At 36.1% G+C, this 20,228-nt stretch overlaps 1 protein-coding gene and 1 long non-coding RNA gene across 21 annotated transcripts in view; one reads left to right on the forward strand and one right to left on the reverse strand.

Moving 5' to 3' along the window:
• LOC128855337 (uncharacterized) overlaps window positions 1-20,228 on the forward strand; it is a 71,603-nt gene that overhangs the window by 41,179 nt on the left and 10,196 nt on the right. The window lies entirely within an intron of this gene.
• Window positions 10,277-20,228, reverse strand: part of LOC128855325 (calcium-activated potassium channel slowpoke) — a 307,274-nt gene continuing 297,322 nt past the window's right edge. For 12 of the 20 annotated variants that reach the window (XM_054090147.1, XM_054090151.1, XM_054090158.1 and 9 more), the window contains 6 exons: window positions 18,880-19,057; window positions 18,264-18,771; window positions 17,659-17,795; window positions 17,344-17,486; window positions 17,050-17,269; window positions 10,278-12,461 (listed from right to left, as the gene is read on the reverse strand). In XM_054090147.1, coding sequence (XP_053946122.1) covers window positions 12,324-12,461; window positions 17,050-17,269; window positions 17,344-17,486; window positions 17,659-17,795; window positions 18,264-18,771; window positions 18,880-19,057 — 1,324 coding nt within the window. In that variant the 3' untranslated portion in view covers window positions 10,278-12,323. Of the gene's footprint in view, window positions 12,462-17,049; window positions 17,270-17,343; window positions 17,487-17,658; window positions 17,796-18,263; window positions 18,772-18,879; window positions 19,058-20,228 lie in introns of all 20 variants that reach the window. The other 8 variants (XM_054090145.1, XM_054090144.1, XM_054090139.1 and 5 more) reach the window with 2 other exon arrangements.

Raw genomic sequence — 20,228 nt, forward strand, 5'->3', positions numbered from 1 at the left:
AAAGTACTAAACATTAAATTCAAACTTTTTTATTCAGTATCGCTTCATTGTAGGTAGTTGGGTAGGTGAAATGGTTGAAGTACCAGTCTGGCACTCCCCAAGTAGCGCTAAAGCGACGTGTTGTACTATTTTGAGACTTTCAACGGGCAGATATCTACAGCCAGCCTGAGCTGTAAATGTAATGGAGAAGGTTGATGCGATTTAGGTTGAGAGAAAGTGTTCAACAGTTTTCTTCTCTGGAAGGTCTCCAGAGCTTGTACTTCATTGTACTCAGCATCAATATCGAAATAAATATTTGTAGGTATGCACTTAGTGTTCACTTACAGTGCCTCATAGAGGGACATTAACCCTAGATCACTAAACTTAAATCAGTGTTACACTGTCACTAATCATTCGTCTCACAGATATATTTCTATATTTCATTTTTTTTTATTTCAAACGAATGAGTGTAAATTCAGAGAAATATTAGTATTTCTATTCAAGTATTTATGAAAGTTCTATTAGTAAGATGGTGTGACAGGAATATGGCGAATTTGCAAAACTGCAGGCGTGCACAGTCTATTAGACGAATGATAAGTGATCTAGGGTTAACTCTTTCCCCTATTCCATCTTACTTTCGGAGTATTGTACATTTTTTTACCTAAAGTGTAGCAGCCTATGCACTAAAGGTTCAGCGCACTAGGCAGGGATAATTTAGTAGGACCTACAACTGCGATTGCCACTAAGGTCTTCAAATCGCTAGCCGGCAACTCTTGGTGCAAAGACAAAACAAAAATGTTGCTGGCGACATTTGCATCTATTGGTCGGCCAGTTATAAATTAAGCTGTGTCCTCTGGTTGCCTGGTACTAGCGATGCGCAGCGGACAAAGCTTCAGATCTGTCAAAATGCTGCTGTGAGGATATTCATGCAATGCCTCCAAATGTCTCACCTACAACACCTTCACACTCCTGCAGACATTTGCTTAGCCACCTTCCAGGCGAGTCAGCATACATCTCTCCCACTACGACATCCAGAATCAAACACAACTACAAATACTGGACCGAACAGAATACAGACAGACATTAAACGAAATTTATCGGGAGACTCTCACCACCTTTCTAAACTCCCGACCTCCGAATGCCGTCATCGGAGTCCATCTTCCACCCATTGCAGACGAAGAGCATCAGTTGTCGCGTGCGACTCGCGTAACTTTGGCTCAGTCTGGATATTGTAACAGTTTAAATTCTTATTTATCCAGAATTGTCCCTGACATACTCAAAGTACGTCTAGCATTTGAAGGTTAAACGATGACAATCGTTGACTACACCACACGGGCAGGGCCTTGTGAACTGCTACAATAACAAGAACCTCAACCGGTTTTAATGAAAAATATCCAAATTGCAGGCTTTAAAGCCATTCGAAATCAGCTCACTGTAAAAAATTAAGCCCAATTGGAAATATTGTAAACTGCTGCAGGCTTAAGGAAGTAGAGGTCCGCATAGAAGCTGTTTGAATGTCTCTGTCCTTTTCTATTTCCTGACAGCTTGTGCAATAGTCATTGGATATTGCCCCTAAAAAACTGGCATGCTTTCCCATTAGGCATGTCCCACATAGGACACCTACTACGTTTCTGAAAATCCTTCCTACTTAATGTCAGTAGACTCTTAGTGGGACCTATGTTTCGTTGAGGCCACGTTTGTCTACTAATATCACAGGTGTTTACCTGTTTCCACTTGGAATTTGCAACAGTAATGGTGCGTCTGTCTATTAAAACTTTAAATACTGTCAAGGGCATGTGTATGCCGACCTTGTCTTGACTAATTTGGAGTGAGGAGCCCAATCTAGCTAACTTATCTGCCTTACAGTTACATGCCTCTATATATTCTTGAATAAGTAGTTCCCCAGAAGTGTATTCCTCGAATTACGCGGCATTCGCACAAGAAGTGTTGAATGGATTCTATCTCATCTCTACTTCTGCTACTGAATGAGTGGCCTATAATTCTTCAATTAAAAGATTGGAGCTCGGTTGCTCGAGGGCTCTGGATGATGTGGCGTTTTTAGTTGCCCGGTTTAAGTCGAACGCTCCAGCTACTATTCTTAAGAGGCTGATTATATTGTGTCAGCTGCATGTACTTGTACTTAATTACACTTACATCGTTGCCGTCTGACCAACGACTGATTGACGAGTGTGTGAAATTATCGTGCAGAACTCGGCTGCCGAAACTTCCTTGTGACGTAGCAGCAAAAGTTCTCTTCACAATTTTCTTTTTCACCAAAGTTAAAAAGCAAACCTTGTAAATCTATTATCCTTGATAAAAATCTGTTTTAGTGTGAATGGTGGGACCACCTGAAAGATGCCGCTCGATGTTCAAAAGTTTTCGAGGCGTTAATGTTGGAACTCGATTGGAAGTGTTCCAGGTGCTCTGCGATTTATGTAGCCGGTAAATATTATGGCTGAATAAAGCGTTGAATGCTATTACGCCTAGAACACTCGCTGTGGAGTTCAAGCTTTAACGCTTCGAAAACGGTTAGCGTTTGAAACGGTGGATATGGAGTTCTGGCTTAACAGCACCATCATGCCGCTTTTGTAAATGTAGCATATTTTTAGGTGCACATTTCTCTTATTTAGTATAGTTTTGGTGTGGAAAATTAAATCAAACTATTATGAAATTTTTTTGATTCTCGATTTCTGAAATTGGTTTAAAAAAAAAATGATATTCATTTCATTGTATGGCATTTTTACGTTTGTATGGCCTTATATGGAACTGCTTTCTGCTTTCAGTTTTCTGCGTTATGCGACTGATTTTGTTCTGTAAAATTAAAAAGCGATGCATATTTGACCTAATATTCCAAATTATTATGGACATGTTCCTTTAAGCAATGAAGAAATTACTTTTTGTTATTTACGTACTAATTTTATGCGCTGAAAAAAAAAAAATAAATAAAAAAGATTTGCGATATTTCACTAACTCGTTCAACAGTTATAGATATTCCTTTAGTTATTTTCGTGTATTTTTATTTCACTTAATTTTTCGTTTTAATTGCTTTGGCAGTGTTACTTATTTTTCTAGATTTCCACATACTTTGCAATTTCATTGGTCTATTCTATTTTTGTGTTTTACTAATTCTTGTTGAATAGTTTTATACGTTTGATTCCGGTTAAATTTACATACAAACTGTTTTTTTTCATTTTTGTTTTTTCAATGTATTATTTCGTTTAATGCGGGCATTTGAGGCTGAACAATATTTGAATGATTTTGTAATTTTTTCTAAAGCACACACATACATATTTCGTAGTCTATTTTTTTAATTCATTTCTTTATTTTTTATTTGAGTTTTGTTACTTTTGTTTACATGTTTTGTTGCTATGTTTGTGTATAAAAACGAAAGTTAGTTATTTATAAGTATGTATGTATGTATGTATATTAAATATTAAAATATGCAGTATGCTTATTTACAAATTATTTACAAATTATATTATATATATATATATGTATGTATGTATTTGTGTTGTAGTATTCGCATACTTAGCAAGATTTAGCAGCAGCAGCTGTGTAATAAATATATTATTTAAACTATTTACCTTAAAGTTTGTCTATTTGTAAATGTGTCAAAGTTCATAAAATTTAAGTGCCAAAAATGAGTTTGAAAAAAAATTATATAATATTTTATAAAATTATGTGAATTTGTGAATCTAAATTATTACAAATGTGATAAAATTACGTATTTTTGGTGAACATTTTTTTTACTATGCTGAAAGAAGCTTTGGACATACACATATACATATGTATGTATGTATGTAGTACACACAAATTCAATAAAAAAATGAGTGCACCGAATAAAACTAAATCCTAACCCTCGTACTTGGTTTGCGCTGATATCTCGAGCATTAGGTGAGAGGCTAGGTTATGTTGAACGGATTGAGTTGCAATCACGTATGGACCGGTTCGGCCCATAGCGATACCAGATGGAGTTCATGAGATGTGTGTTTTGAAATAGTCTCTAGTATTAGTGTAGACACATACAGTCACTCACAGCTTCTTTGATTCAGATACGATTTTTTTTTGTAAAATGTTCTATATTTCATAATATTTTGCGAAAATGGAAAAACAGAGTATGCAGATATTTTATTTATTTTATTTTATTTTATTTTATTTTACTTTATTTTATTTCATTTTATTTTCTTCTATTTTTTTTATTTTATTTCATTTTTTTTTCTTCCATTTTATTTTATTTTATTTTATTTTACTTTATTTTATTTTATTTCATTTCATTTTATTTTATTCTATTTTTTTTTATTTTATTTTTTTTTTCTTCCATTTTATTTTATTTTATTTATTTTATTTCCTTTTCTACTAAAAAATTACATTTCATTGCAATGCAAAAAAAAAAACATAAAATACAGAGAATTCACGCCGCAGCTTAAATAATGCAGTTAAAAAAGAAAAATTATTTTTTTCTGATTTTTAAAATTTTAACTCTCCATTGGATACTTTATTTAAAATTTTCGGTTGAACTCTCTGGCCTTTTTCGTCCTGCTCGAGAATCCTTTTTAAATCGATAGAAAATTAAATTTTAGGAAGCTTCCTTGAAGCTCAAGTCGTTAGCTATAATAGAAATTTGTTAAATTCACATCCAAAGTGGAAAAAGCCAGTCCGGGTGTCCAACGGAGGGTTACTTCTTTGTTGCCCTGTTACGGCTTGAAGCCTTTGTGGCATGGAGTCAACCAATTTTTTTGTGTATTCTGAAAATTGGGTTCCACCCATCAAGTATCGCCTTTTTAAGATCAGATTTGGTATGGATATCATATTTTCGTATATTTGTCTGCAAAACCAACCACGCATTTTCGGTGATTGTGTAGGAGTTGGGGACATTTGTATATTAACCATCTTTGTATTATTTGTGACTTGTGCTTAGTGTCGTCATCTTGATAAAAGCGAAAGTCATCTTGAATGTGTAATTTTCTAGCGCTTTGAACAAATTTTCTGGCAGAAGTTTTGAATAAACATATTTGTTCATTGTATGGTAAAATTTACAACTACATTCGATGACAAACCGTTTGCCCAAATCGTAACCTTGCCATCGCCGTGTTTTGTAGTAGCTTGCAAATTTTAGTGTTTAAGCTCCATATTGGCCTCGCGTCATATAAAAGTTGTGCCATGTGATCCTAATAAGTTATTTGTACTTCGTCTGCAAAAAGTACGGTCCTACAAAATGCCGGGTCTCTTATTTCTATTCCTTGCATTTATGAAAGGGGGTTCTGCTATTTAAATTTGTTTCCCTCAGTACAGTTTCTCTGTGGCAAATCTTACCTAAATTATTTTTGACCATTTCAACAAACTTTGGAGCACTTGTTGTTGGGTTTTTCTTCACTTGGCGCACTAACCGCTGACACTCCTTCTCTGTGTATGTTTTATTTGTCGGTTTTTTTTTTTTCTTTTTTTATTACAATGAAATGAGTGAATAATTTTTTTGCATTTTATGATGAGAAATGAAATATAGTAAAACAAAATAAATAAAATATCTGCATACTTGGATTTGCCATTTTCGCAAAATATTATGAAATATAAACACTCGTATCTGTATCAAATAAGCTGTGAGCGACTCTATCTGAAATAACTTAAGGCGTCTTCGATTTGCCATTTTCTCTCTCGCTCGCTACCCAGATTAACTTAACGAAAAATTTGCATGTGAAAGCAAAAACGATGTTATCGAGCAAGATTCAGCGCTAGCGAGTATGATTATAGCTCATTCACCTGGTAGAATGCACTACCTTACAAACACATGTAATTTAAGGCAGCTTTATTCCCGCGTTGCCAATATATGCTCATTTATTCCAGTTGCTTCATCTATTCGCCACTTTCTAACTCTTGGCGAAAAGAGGAGACCTTTACTTATTTACTTATGGTTCAACTCATCTTGCTTTAATACGAGTATCCTTAAGCGCGTACTTAGCGAGAATGAGAAAAGAGATGTTGCTGCTTGTATCTTACGAAACGCTGTCTATGTCTAGTGATCAAGTACGTGTTGTCATACAGGCCCAAGAATTCTTCTTCTCTTCTTGATTCTCGCGATAACCGCTTACGCGATTTTGGCGAAAATTACAAGAATCAAGAATTACGTCTTTTTGGAGCGATGGGTATATAAAGAGGTGGTAAGTGTCGTATCTATTGGACGTATTCGTATGTTCAGTATGAGGAGTTCTGTACACAGGTCTCACAAAGCATTTGAGCTCTTCGTCTGCGATGGATGGTGAATGGGCTCCGATGGCGGACTCTCGATGAATGTTATTGATTGCCTATCGATAGTCCGCCAAGTTCAGTGAGTGGCGTACGTATTCTTAAGTCTGGGATGTGACTCAGCCTTAGGTGGATATTTGGTGCGGTAGTCTCTACGATAAAACCTAAAACTTTTGCTCCTAAACTACGAGCATCTAAGTGCGATATTTTAGCAGGTCTGTGGCTTCATCTATTTCGTTTTACTAACTGTGAATAGAGTAGTGATAGTAATAGTTTGTTGGCAGAGCTCCTTGAGTGGCGGAGGCCACCATATTGTTGAATTTAGCTTAGGTAAATTTATTAAAACCAAAAACGGTCTAATTTTTTTTAAATAAAGAGTGATCAGATTGGTGGTGCTTTTTCCAATAGGGTTTCTATGACAGATCACGCGTGACTACTGTCAAACTAAATATACATTTTACGAAAATCGGCAGTTTGTGAAAAGTGTTCATCGCGCGCTCAGGTCAACTTACAGATGCCGAACCCACCATTCGGCAAACCATCTGCAAAATTGCCATATTTAAGCTGAAAAGCAACCCGAAGCCATTCAAGAATAGCCCTGACATCGATTGAAAAACCCGTTTAGGGCGCTGGAGGATTCATCGGCGCACATTTCTTCATAGACCATAGACCTAATGTAACAGTTTTCGCGGTATGATAAACAACTTTTTGACTTTTTCATGCCGGATGCCGGAAATTGAAGCCCATAATCTATACAACAAGATGGCGCTATTTAACAAATCAGCTTCAATTGAGGCATTGGAAGCTAAGATTGCTAAAATTATTCACGACATACCGACTGAAGCCCTCCAGCGAGTTATTCAAAATTGATGTGTACGGATGCCCGAATTACGACGCAGGTGCGGCCAACATCTGAAAGGGACTATCTGCACAAATATAATAAAGATTGTCCGATCAATTTGTGATTTCGTTGTTTTATTTCAATTTAAAATCCGAAGCCTCTAAATTGATCACGATTTATAATGCTGTTAATTATTTTTTCACATTCTAACAAACTTTCGTGGTACGGATTTTCGTACGCAAAACGCTGAACAGTTTGCTCATAGCCCAGTCGGCAGTTTGCGTATTCTTGTATTGCAGAGATTATTGACTCTGATTATTGATCCTTTAATAGTTCATAGCGCTTCTTAGCACAGCTGTTTCTCTCTCTCTCAGCAAATCCTTTATCTTCAATGTATGTATAAGTATAATAAATATATTAAAAGTTCTCTTGTTCTCTCATAAATCTCACCTACATTTACCGTTTTTACATTTTTCACCAAACTGCACTCACTTTTCACTTCATTCCTCATGAGGAAAGTACCCGACAAACTTTGGCCAAACTTCAAGCTGTACGAGTTTTATATGCAATGACAGGAATATTTCAAAAAAGGCCGGACAACTCAACGACTCCTTTGGATTTTACGTGTAGGCGATAGGGCTCCTCTCGCTTGGCATAACAAACTGTCAAAAAATGATAGTGAGGTGTTCTAAGGGTTTCATAGTCAAATGTTTTAACGAGAATTTACGAGTATTGATAAAGCCCCAGTCCTTAGGTTTCAGAAAAGATTACGAAAAACTATGGGTAATAACTCATAATTTTTCACGGTGTCTTGAATTGAAAAAAAAAAATAATGTTTATTTTGTCTTAAGTAAAACAAAGTCTAGTGACAATTTGAACAAAAAAAAAATAAAAATGTGTGCATACATACATACACATATACATATGTAGTGTGCAGTCGCATACGTTAAGCCTTGCGCTCCAAAGCAATAGCGTTTCTCATTTGTGGCTGTAAGTTTAATTGAAAAAAAATTGCTCTTTTATATAGTAAAGTTAAGATTGTTTGCATAAACGCAAATTCTTCAATTGGTTATAATTTTTATAATTCGGAATACAAGTAGTTGTAGTTTATTTGCAAGTACAAGTTAGTATTTGTTTTGAGTTTTGAGTTTTTAGTTTTTGCTTTTTAGTTTTCTCATAGATACATACATATGTACGATATATTGTATATTACAATTTTTTAGAATTTGTATTGCAAAGCAGTGTTCCACACGTACACTTTCTCTCTCTCATTTAATGCGCAAAAGCATAGAACCAACGCCACCGCTTGCGTCAACTGCCGGCTTGCTTGCATGTCATCATTGACGTTCTCTCTTTAAAAGTTCAGTTATTTTTTGCATTCTGAGATGAGATTGAACCTCGAATTAGTTTTACTTTTTTTTATCTGTAATTTGTTTTGTTGTTTTTGTTTTTTACTTCGTTACTCTACTAAATTTGGTGTTGATTGTTGTTTGACTTGTAGTTTTCAGTAGGTTGTATAGTTGTAGTTTTGTTGTTACTTTGCTTTTTGGTTTTTTGTTTTTCATAATTCCTTTGCTTAATGTGTAGCTAACCTCACTAATGGTTCCCAGCTGCTTACGGCACACCATCGACTATACTCAAACTAGTTGTTGCTTGATATTTCGTCGATTCAAGATGAACTTATGAAACTCAGGGTTGACGATAAACGATTAAAGTAAATGAACGTAGGATTTGTTGCAAAAAATGAATAAACGTAATGGCGTGAAAATATCGATAATTGAAAGGTGCATTTAGTCTGCTTTGATTTGCATGTACGAGTACAAAGTGAGGCGAATTGCGTACGAACTTTTTCGTGATCAATGCGTGAGAAACGATGAGAAAATATCAAGAATATATGAAATGAAGAAATATTAACAGAAAATGTAAAAATTATGTATGTATGTATATACATATGTACATATGAAAGTATAAGTGGAAAGCCCTAATGTGCTTTGGTTGTTTGTAGAATTATTTGAAAATTTATGAATGTTGTACAGTTTGAATTCATTAAACATATAAGTATGTATTATTCTGTGCATACATACCTCCCCCGATTGCAGTGACTTAGTGAGAGACACAGAATTTCGTTTTGTACGTGAAGTTAATGAATTATTGAAATGTTTGATACTACGGCGGTGCGTATACTACGAAATCGTGAGGTCGTGAGGTGGTGTTCAAAGCTGCTTATCATTTTTTGTATTGGCTTTTTAAAGTGAAATTAGTGCGAAGAGTGCAAATTGATTGAATTGAGTGGGATGTAAGTGGAGTGGGGAGGATGTGCGGTATGCTACTAAGTGCATGTGTTTCCAAATATAAATAGTGAATAATGCGTTAAGTGCCGATTTATTTCAGTACGAAAAGGTTTTTGACAAAAAAAAAAGAAATATTTATGCGAATCATTTGATGGCAATTTTGTGTGTGAGAAGTAATCAAGAATTCCATTCGAAATTTAATAGACGTTTTTTGCTAATTGAGGTAAATATTATAAATATTTAAATAACAGAATGTAAAAAAAATTAGACTTAGACTTTTTTAAATTTACATAAAATATTTTTTTTGTGATAAAATACTTTTTTATTGAAACATTTTTTATACAAATAATTATTTTGTTGAAATATTTTCTTATTCAAAAAAGTTTTTGTTGAGGAATTTCTTTAGTAAAATGATTAAAAGAAAAATTATTAAAAAGAAAAGTTTGATACAAAAAATAAAGTAAAATATTTTAACTGAAATACAAAAAAATAAATACATAATGAAATTTTATGTGTGAGAAGTTATCATGAATATCACTGAAATTTTAGTAGTAGTTTTTTGTGAACTAAGGTAAAAATTGAAGTATGAATAGCAGATATTTAAAAAACAATTATGCTTTTTTTAATTTAATTAGACTATTAAAAAATTTGGCTTTTTTTAATTTACGTAAATTTTTTTTTTAATATATTAAAATTTTTTTTAATACAAATAAATTTTTTTGTTGGAATGTTTTTCTAGTAAAATAAGTATTAAATATCTAAATTTGATTTTCTCTTAATAAAAAAAAATATTTAAAAAATACCTAAAAAAAATGTATTAAAAGAAATATGATTTTTAGTTTTAACTTTTCTTTATTTAGTTTTCTACAAAAATATGAAATTTTTTAAATATTTTAAATAAAGTTATAAAATTTAAAAACTTAAAATCTGAAATTAATATATATTTTTTTAAATAATGTAATATTAAAGAATTATAATGACAATGAAATAGGGGTATGCTTTAAAAGTATAAATAAAAGTGAACAATAATTAAATAAAAAAATAAGAAAAATTGGATTGTGTCTAAAATTTTTAAATTTATTTGAAATACACACACAGAAGATCGCTTAATTTTCTAATATTTATATAGAGGTTGAAAATCGGTGAATAAAGCTAATTTTTTAGCTCGCGGAAAGAGATGCTCCGAGGATGCAGATTGGCGACATCGCGCCGAGCAATATAATCAGCAAAATGATCGAACGCGAGGACAGCTGGAACGCGGTAAAGAGATACATCGAGGACATACTTCGGAAAAAAATACGTAGGCCTCGACACAGTGCAAAAAAGCGATGTCTCACAGACAGAGGCACAAGAAGACGATATAGTAAGAAAGCTGGCTATAAATACCGTGGACCTGGACGTGGGTGAATAGAATTGGTCTTTAATGAATGCCGTTCTGGGTCCTCTTGAAGTTATGCAGGAAATAGTCCCGGGAAGGGAGTCCCCCTAGAAGGAGAGGAGAGGCAGTAGACGACGGGCACTGTAAGAGCGAAGACATTTTGAACCCTACCACACCCACAAAAAAAAAATTGAAACAAAAATGTAATGTTTTCTTTATTTCGAAAGGAAAACCCTTAACGCACTTCGGCCTCTTACCTTTCAAAAATATGTAGTAGTACTTTTTGCTGAAATGAAACACTAAATAATAATGCTAAAAAATAATTTGAATATGGGAGACAAATTTTGTTGCACACTTTTCCAAGGTTTGGTTTTCAATAATTGTATACTTGAGTGGATACCTTGTGCTACGAAATTGTAGAAAATACAGCCACGGACTTCTTCTAAATCAATTTTTTTTTTTTTTAAATACAAATATCTTTGACTGAAAATATTGTTTTGATACCCAAATACTTCGCTCTCATCAGTTTAATATACCTTTAGGACATCAGTTTAGTATACTTTTAGGAGCTCAAATACCTATATTCAAATATGTCGAAAGATTGGGAAAAGCGATCTTTTGTGTGTTTCTATTTTAATTACGAAGTATTCTGACGTATGCAACAACAAATAATATGCAGAATAACAACACAAGATTGCATATAAAGTTACACACATACGCACATTTATATATTCAACTTTACTTAAACCAAAACTTAATCATAGAAAAGTTCGTATAATCCTAATTTTTTTTGGAGATATAAGCAATAATTTGAAAAGTTTCAAAACTAAACTAGTTGTAAGCTACAAAATAGGTCTTTAAATTTAGGGACGCTGGATGTGAGTGCAGTGAATATTATCGAAAACAAAAATATATTAAAATTTAAAGCTAAATTACAATTAATTACAAAAATTAATTTAAAACTGAAAAGAATAAATTAAAATTAAATAAATCAACTTTTTCAATTCACTTAGAGATTGTTAATAAGTTTTTGGAAAAATTAATTACGTAGTTAGGGCTTTGCGGAATGGTGTGGGAAGCAATCTTTTTACCATTTGAACGATGGAATTTACTCTTACCGATCCAATATTGAATCATCGTATACTTTCTTTGCTGGAGTTTAATTTTTATATTTGCAAAGACATTTGCTTCCAATTGAGTATGAATTCAAACGACTTTTGTTGCATCCCTCATTTAGTTGGTTGGGTTTTGTTTTCCATGAGGTTTGCATTGGCGAATGTCTGTGCAAATATAAACGTACAAAATAGCGCATTTACTTGGCCTCTTAAATACATAATTTTTTCACATACTTTTTCTTCAATTTACAATTAGTTTTCAGCTGCGGCATTTGCTGTTTTCGTTTTTTTCTTATTGCCAATTTTTAATTCATTTGTTAATACTTTTGGTTGGATACATTTTGCATTGCCGCACGTAGTTTTTGCCATATTTTGCCGATTATTAATTGCCAGAAATGCGCTATTTTGTACCCGATTGCTTGCTCCATCGTTCAAATGTACGAGTAAGGACCATCAGTTAAGGCGCTACACAGTAACAATCAAGAGTTATCATCCTTGTTTGAACCACCCCCACCGACCCCGGAGCCTTGTGTGTTGGCAGCACGACCGCCAGGTGGCGCACGCACAGCGGCCGGTTTATACTCTAAGCCCGGATCGAATTGCATTAGTACGAAAACCTGAAATATATGAAAGAAAGAGACCTTTGTATCATTTGAATTTTGTATTAGGGGGCGTGGGTGAATCTTTTTTTATATCGTTTTTGGGCGAAAGCTGGCTTTCTATCGCAGAAATAAGGGTGCAAAATATTATATTATTAAAATAAATATAAAATTAATTAAAACAATAATGACGGGTGATTTTTTAGCTATTATCTTTTTAAACAGTTGGTTTAAACAGCTGACGCACGTTTCATGTTTTGTTTCACTGTCAAACATCTTCAGTTTGGTCTATAATTTAACCATGAATCGTCTTACAAACGAACAACGCTTGCAAATCATTGCAGCAATTGGGCCTCTGTGACTCAACAACGTGGAAAATTTTGCGAAAAGATTTAGGTGCGAAGTCTTTCAAAATATAGCTGATGCAAGAATTGAAGCCGAAAGACCTACCGCAACGCAGAATTTTTGGTGAATGGGCTCTTGGAAAGTTGGCCGAAGATCCATTTTTTTATCGAAAAATTGTGTTCAGCGACGAAGCTCATTTTTGGATCAATGGGTACGTAAATAAGCAGAATCGTCGATTTTGGAGTGAAGATCAGCCAGAAGAATTGCAAGAGCTACCAATGCATCCAGAAAAGGTTACATTTTGGTGCGGTTTATGGGCTGGAGGTATCATTGGACCGTACTTCTTTAAAGATGCTGCGAATCGTAACGTAACTGTGAATGGTGAGCGCTACCGTGAAATGATATCCAACTTTTTTTTTGCCCAAAATGCAAGAGCTTGACTTGCATGACATGTGGTTTCAGCAAGACGGTGCCACATGACACACAGCACGCGTAACAATGGACTTGTTGAGAGGCGAGTTCGGTGAACATTTTATTTCACGTTCGGGACCTGTCAATTGGCCATTGTTAAAGCTCATGTCTATTCAGACAAGCCTGCTTCAATTAACGCATTGGAAGACAACATTAAAGCATTTATGTGTGAGATACCGGCCGAAACATTGGAAAGAGTATGCCAAAATTTTACTAAGCGGATGGACCATTTGAAGCGCAGTCGGGGTCAACAATAATCTTCAAACATTAAATTATATTGACTGTACTAACGATTTACATAAAAATTTCATGCATTTTTCTGAATTTGACGTGTATTTTTTTGAAAAACTTTTCTATAGCTCTTAAAAAATCTCTCTTTATATTGTTGTTATTATTAATACATCAATGTATATTACGAAATGCCCCTTGACAGAATTAATTTTTGAAAAAACGTTAAATTCAATTTTTCCATGTTTACTTCTCAAAAGTATGCACGTTCACGCGTGCACTCATTTATACACCCATTTGTTTGTTGTTTCAGTTTTGATTTTTGTTAGTGTTAAGATTGATTTCAAATCATTTTCCTGGCCTTTGAAGGTAACTTATATCGCGTGTTTTTTTAAGAGTTGGCATATGCCCGCCATTTCTACGGGTTACATGACCCCTTTGATCAGCTCAATTTCTGACTATAAATCCAAATGAGCCCAATTCGCAAAAATGCGACGCAAACGATGATCATTCGGCTTGAATTCTTGCTTGAGCTGTATTTTATAGGCACGCAAGCTAATATCCTTACGTAATATTTTCCACGTAGCCGAGGGACAAAAGCCAATCAGTTGAGAATGAAGTCGAATTGTCATTTCGGCGTCTACTTCAACACTTCGGTCTATGAACTTCGTGAACAGATATTTTTTTCTTCAATGTAAATTTTCAGAATTTGGAAACGTTGTTATGGGGTTAAACGTTTTATGATGACTTGCCAATTTTTACTGTACAGAAATGTCAACACAGTTTGTCATTCTCAGCTATCAAATCATAGTTATTGATATCGATAGTTCTCTACCAGCTGAAAAAAAACACCCGATATAAAGCTCTTTATTGGTAATGAGATATTTGGAGCCATCAAATGACTTTCAGTGATGAGTTTGCGTTGTGTGGGTTTTTATTATTTCTTATTTATAGTCTAGCGGTTGCAAGTGCATATACTTCTGAACACACGTTTTTTAGTTGTGACCGATGGGTCGCGGAAAGAGATGCGGGAGATGCAATCTGAGAAAGCAGATTGGCGACAACGCGCCGAGCAACATAATCAGTAAAATGCTCAAACGCGAGGACAGCTGGAACGCGGTAAAGAGATACAACGAGAACGTACCTAGGAAAAAAAATATCGACCTCGACACAGTGCAACAAAGCGAAGGCCTCACAGAGATAGACACAAGAAGAGCCTATAGCATGAACGCTGGCTACAAATGCAGTCGGCGCAGACGTAGGTGCATAGTGGGGGTGTCGAGGTTTCAGACAAGGTGACACATTGTCATGCGACATTTTTAACTTTGTTATGGAGAGTGAGGCTCGCAGAGCGCGGGCAGAAGGAAACGGAACTTTTTCCTTCTGTATACTGATGTCATGGACATCATCGGTCATATCAAGCGGGATGTCACCGCCGCTTTTACGCCTATTGAAAGGGCTTTAAATCTGAGCGTAAACGAGGGCAAAACCAAGTATATACTGGCGTCCTGCATGGAGACGCGGCGTCTTGAACCTCAGATCGAAGTTAATGCCTATAAATTCTATGTGGTCAACGACTTAATTTATCTTGGATCCGCTATTCACCAGCAACAACGATGTCAGTCTAGAAATCAAGCGAAGGCCAACTCTTGTCAACAGGTGCTACTTTGGGTTAAGTGCGCAGTTGAGTAATAAAGCCCACTCTCGATGAACGATAACAACACTTTAAAAGACGACCATCATCCCAGTGCAGCCGCTCTTAGAGCTTTCGGAGGAAAGTATTGGGTATGGGAATAAGTTTCCGCCCTCGTAAAGGAGGTGTCGCTGCAGATATTATTTTTGTGTTCGCTCTAATAATATACTGGTGATTGGAAGGTGTATATGTGAGGTCTCGATCGCAGTAGTTGACATTCGTTTGAAGATCCTTTTTTAACTGACGTCAAAAATTTCTACGTTCGAGAAGTCATGCTTCATTATTACTTTTTAAAGAAAAGTGCGGCTGAAGCGTATATTGATCAATATTTACGGTAATCACGCTCCATCAAATAGATCTTGTAAAGAGTGGTTTCGACGCTTTCAAGGTTGCAACTTCGACGTGAGTGATAAAGATCACGAAGGGGGACCGAAAAAATTCGAAGATACTCAACTACAACAATTATTGGATGAAGACTCATATCGAACCATTGATGATATGTCTAAAGAGTTGGATGTTGACAGACGAACTGTCGGTAAACGTTTGCACGCGATAGGAATGGTCCAGAAAGCAGGTAACTGGGTGCCACATAAATTGAAGGAGAGGGATATCGAGAGACGTTTGGTGGTGTGTGAGATGTTTCTTGGACGGCAGAAAAGAAAAGGTTTTCTGCATCGCATCGTCACTGGCGAAGAAAAATGGATCTATTATGATAATCCTACGCATCGAAAATGTTGGAGTCTGCCAGGTGAACAAGGCCCATCGACAGCGAAAACAAATATTTATGCTTCAAGGGTTTGGTTGTGCATCTGGTGGTATGAGAAGGGTGTCATCTATTATGAACTCCTTAAACCATCTAAAACCATCACTGGCGATTGTTACCGACTGCAGCTAATGCGTTTGAATCAAGCTCTCAAAAAGATGGCCGGATGGGACTGATTTTGCTGCATGACAACAAATCAGGTCACACGTTGCTAATCCCCAGACATTTCACTTTCGGATTACCATCTGTTCCGATCAATGTAGTCAGTCCTTATTGGAGAGCGGTTCACTTCTTACGAGAGCATCGCCAACTGGCTCAATGAATGGATGAAGTCAAAAGAACTCGAATTTTTCGTCAGAGGAATCCGTATGCTACCTGAAAGATGGAGTGAAGTTGTAGCTTCCAAAGGCACATACCTCACATAATATCGTGTATTATTTAATTTTTTAAATAATCAGTAAGTTTGGCTAAGAAACCAACCGAAAACAATACTTTGCAAGATTTTTAGCTGTGCTCGCGTAAATCACGGTTACCGCATTCGAACGAACCACGAGCTGTATGAGCTTTACGTAGGTATTAGCATAGTCAATCGAGTCACCCTGCAGCGCTTAAGATGGCTGGGTCGTGTCGTCCGTATTAAGGGAACTGCTGCGGCGAAGAAGGTGTTTGAAACGGTAATTGGCGGTCGACGGCGAAGAGGACGTCCTCGTGTCCGGTGGAAGGACTAAATTTAAGATCATCTGGCTTCTCTTGGCTTAAGAAACTGAAAAAGATGTGCGGCAGATATTATTCGGCTGGCTGTAGCTCGGCTACGGGTTGTTACGGTCAATTAAGTAAGTAAGTAATTTATTAGTTATTGTTTATTATTTAAATTACTATTATTACTATTATTATTAAATTTATTATTATTTTACTTAAGTACTGCAGTTAAAAAATAGTTACAAAACACGGAACTTAGAACCTCTTCTATTTGAAGTTTATTAAGAACTGTGTAAAATTTCGTTTATTTAGCACCTCAACACTTTATCCTTAAAAAACAATATTCGATGATATTTATTAAGTCGTATAAAATATATGCAAAAAAAAACCTGATAATGCCGACTCACCTGATCTGTTGGCAGTAGTGAAAAATCATCGGGTGGGTTCGTTATAACGTAACGTTTGCTACTTGCATCACAACTCGAACTCGTGTCCCGAAATCGGTAGAGACCAATACAAAGCATGCCGTACGATTTAAGAGCCGCCACAAACAGATCACCATACTTGCCGCATTCGCCGAATTGTGCCAATGGACCATCATACAGGGAAATTTGGCCAACACGACATCTGCGCAAAAGAAAATGAAATGAATTAGATTGACGAATGTGATGCAGTGATAAGCTTTTCAACTTAAGTCCTACCTGTCACGATTGCTAAGACTATCAACGGTGCTGTAGCCGCCACGCAGACCAGCACCTTCGGCGAGTATGAGTTCCAGCTCTGGTGTAGCGCCGCCGGTGATTAGTGAGCGGATTAACGTTAAAGCGTTTTGATTAAAGTACGTCTAAAAGAATAAATGAGCAAAAGAAACTTATTTATTTAATATAGAGCATTTGCATAGTAGCTACGCCCCTAAAAAGAGCTCCAAAAAATACTTGTTTTTGTTTTTTTTCTTGGGTTTTATTGCTTTTTTTTATCGGTTAGGGGAGGCTACTTTAGCAGTTACTTTCAATTACCGTCGACATCAGCGAGTCGAGAACACTAACGGCGAAGGCGGTGCCGCAGGCGAACGGCTGCGTCAGATATAGCTCCGTATCCGGATCATCGTCATCGTCTTGATCGAGAAACTGCACGTTACTATCGTTGACCAGTTCTTGAAACAACAACCAAAACAAAGGTTAACGCTTTGACCTTTAACTAGCGGCATGCGCATTGTAGAATATGACGAGAGCAGAGAGCGACTAATACATTCATGACCGGATTGAATATTTGGCACAAACTTGGCTCACAGAAGGTCGATAACGCCTTACAATGTGATTTGTTTTTTTGGTTTTTTGTTTTTAGGAAATGTGACACATTGCAAAGTGTTATGGCTTCAACGATAGATTACATTATAAAATGTTTAGCTATTATTTTTGTGCGTAAGTACAAATGTGTGATAGGTAAATAAAAAATTGTGCCAACTAAATACAACTGAAAACCAATGCACTACCATAGCAAACTTGATAAACTTCACTTATGTGAGCCAACTTTGTGCCATCGTCACCGGCTGGATGAACGTGTCGAACGTGATTTGGTCGTTTAATCGCAAACACAGCCAACTTAGTGCGATGCAGTTTACCTGTTATCATGGGCACATTCGCGCCGTAAACAGAGCCGCGCCGTTGCAGCACAATGGGGCTGCCAGCGGTCGCGCTCAGATTATCGAATTCGGGCCCACGTTGACTCAGTACACCGATCGTATCGTCAAAGGTCATTGCCTTGATGTTGAGCGACGCTAGAATGGCCTCCTTATCGGCCAGCGTCGGATCGTCGTTGCTAGGAACTTTCGCCGACAATATACAACACATATCGCACAGATTCACGTTTACGGCACGCAAATCGGCGCGACTTAGCGGCGAACCGTTTAACACCGATATCTTTGGCAAATTCTGTAACATCTTCCATTCACGTCGTATATAATCCACCGAACCGACTATCACCACATGCTTCAGTTCGTGATAGTGAAAGTTAGAAGCGCGCAATGGCATCACCAGATTGCGCAATCCGATTAGCGGCGAATCTGGATCGGCAAAAAGGCATACGACAACATGACCATTTAGAACGGTCATTGCCGCTTGATTGCGATCCTATAACGAACGTAGGGGGGAGGAGGGAGGAGAAACAAAATGGAAAAAAATGAAGATAATTGCTTATGTTTGTTGCAAATAGAAGTAAATTCATTTTATTTTGCCCACCAGTATGCAGTCTTCTAAATTTTTAGCCGGACTCCAGTGGAACATGCCCGTTGAATCGTACTTCATTTCGGTCTTTTCAAAATCGAAATCTTTCGATTGATCATCCGCAATACCGGCCGGTAGTGTAACGCCCCCATTTTGATTTTGTGTGCCCCCGCCGGAACTTCGGCTGGTCGGCCTAAGCGCAGCAGGTGAGAGAAGTACAAAGAGAAAGATAGTTTTAGTCAAGCAGCGACAAGCAAATTGAAATTGAACCCATTGTGCATCACTACTACAATAGAAGTATACTTATGTATGTACGAGTATATATGCATATTAACGGTTGCTTACAAATGACCAAATATCTGTATTTTATTGGATACGAATACTTATGCAAAAAATGGAATCAAATGAACGAACAAAGTTATGCATTTGTAAGTACGAGAATGTATGAGTATTTGTGCTGAATTAAATGTGCTCTGTTACCATAAAAATATGCATTTATATGTACGAGTGTTTTGAAATTGTTTTTTGCCTTCAACTACGTCATCTAAATATTTTCCATACATTTAATTTATGCTTTGAGGTGATGCTCTCAATGATGATGCTTACTGGCGCGATTTGTGTTTTCGCTGATAAAATGTTTTTGTTTTTGTTTGGTGTTGTTTTTTATTTTTTTTTGTTTGTTTTTCGGTCGTATTTGCAATAAATAATAAAATCATGAAAATCGCTATCTTTGCCTATGCCTTAGGCTACATATGAATATTTTTTATCTTAGTGTGGGAAATTAAACTCAGTTTATAATTTTAAATTTTCAGTGATTCAAAAGGCTACAGATTATGTTTGATAATTCAGCTAAGCAGTTTTGGTTTTAATAATGAAGCAGCTAAACTAAAAAGTTATACTTATTGTTATTTTTGGGCATCCTTCAGCGATTAAGAAAATGTCTTTTAATCCTACTTCCGAGAGATACTTTTTTAGTATGGCCTCTATTAGTACATCGCACGAAAAAATTATAAGACCCAGATGATTATGGTGGGGAGGAGTGGAACACTAACCCAGCATGGTTAAATGATGACTCACAAAAATGGCACAGAGATGGTGCCAAAACGCTACAAGGCGTAGGAGCAGGAATAGTGGGGCCTAGAGCACACAAATACCTAACAATAAGTGCAGATACCACGATTTTCCATGTGGAGCTCTTCGCTGTAATGATACCAGTGGAAATCATATCCAAAAGAGGGTTCGAGAAAGTAAAAATTAAAATAGTGAAAAGTCCTAATAGAGTGTAACAACGCACTCAAGAAACTGGCTACTCATAATCAGGTGTCACTGATTTGTGTACCAGGAGATGAGGGACACGAAGGAAA

The sequence above is a fragment of the Anastrepha ludens genome, chromosome 2 (genome assembly GCF_028408465.1).
Source record: "Anastrepha ludens isolate Willacy chromosome 2, idAnaLude1.1, whole genome shotgun sequence".
Taxonomy (NCBI): Eukaryota; Metazoa; Arthropoda; class Insecta; order Diptera; family Tephritidae; genus Anastrepha; species Anastrepha ludens.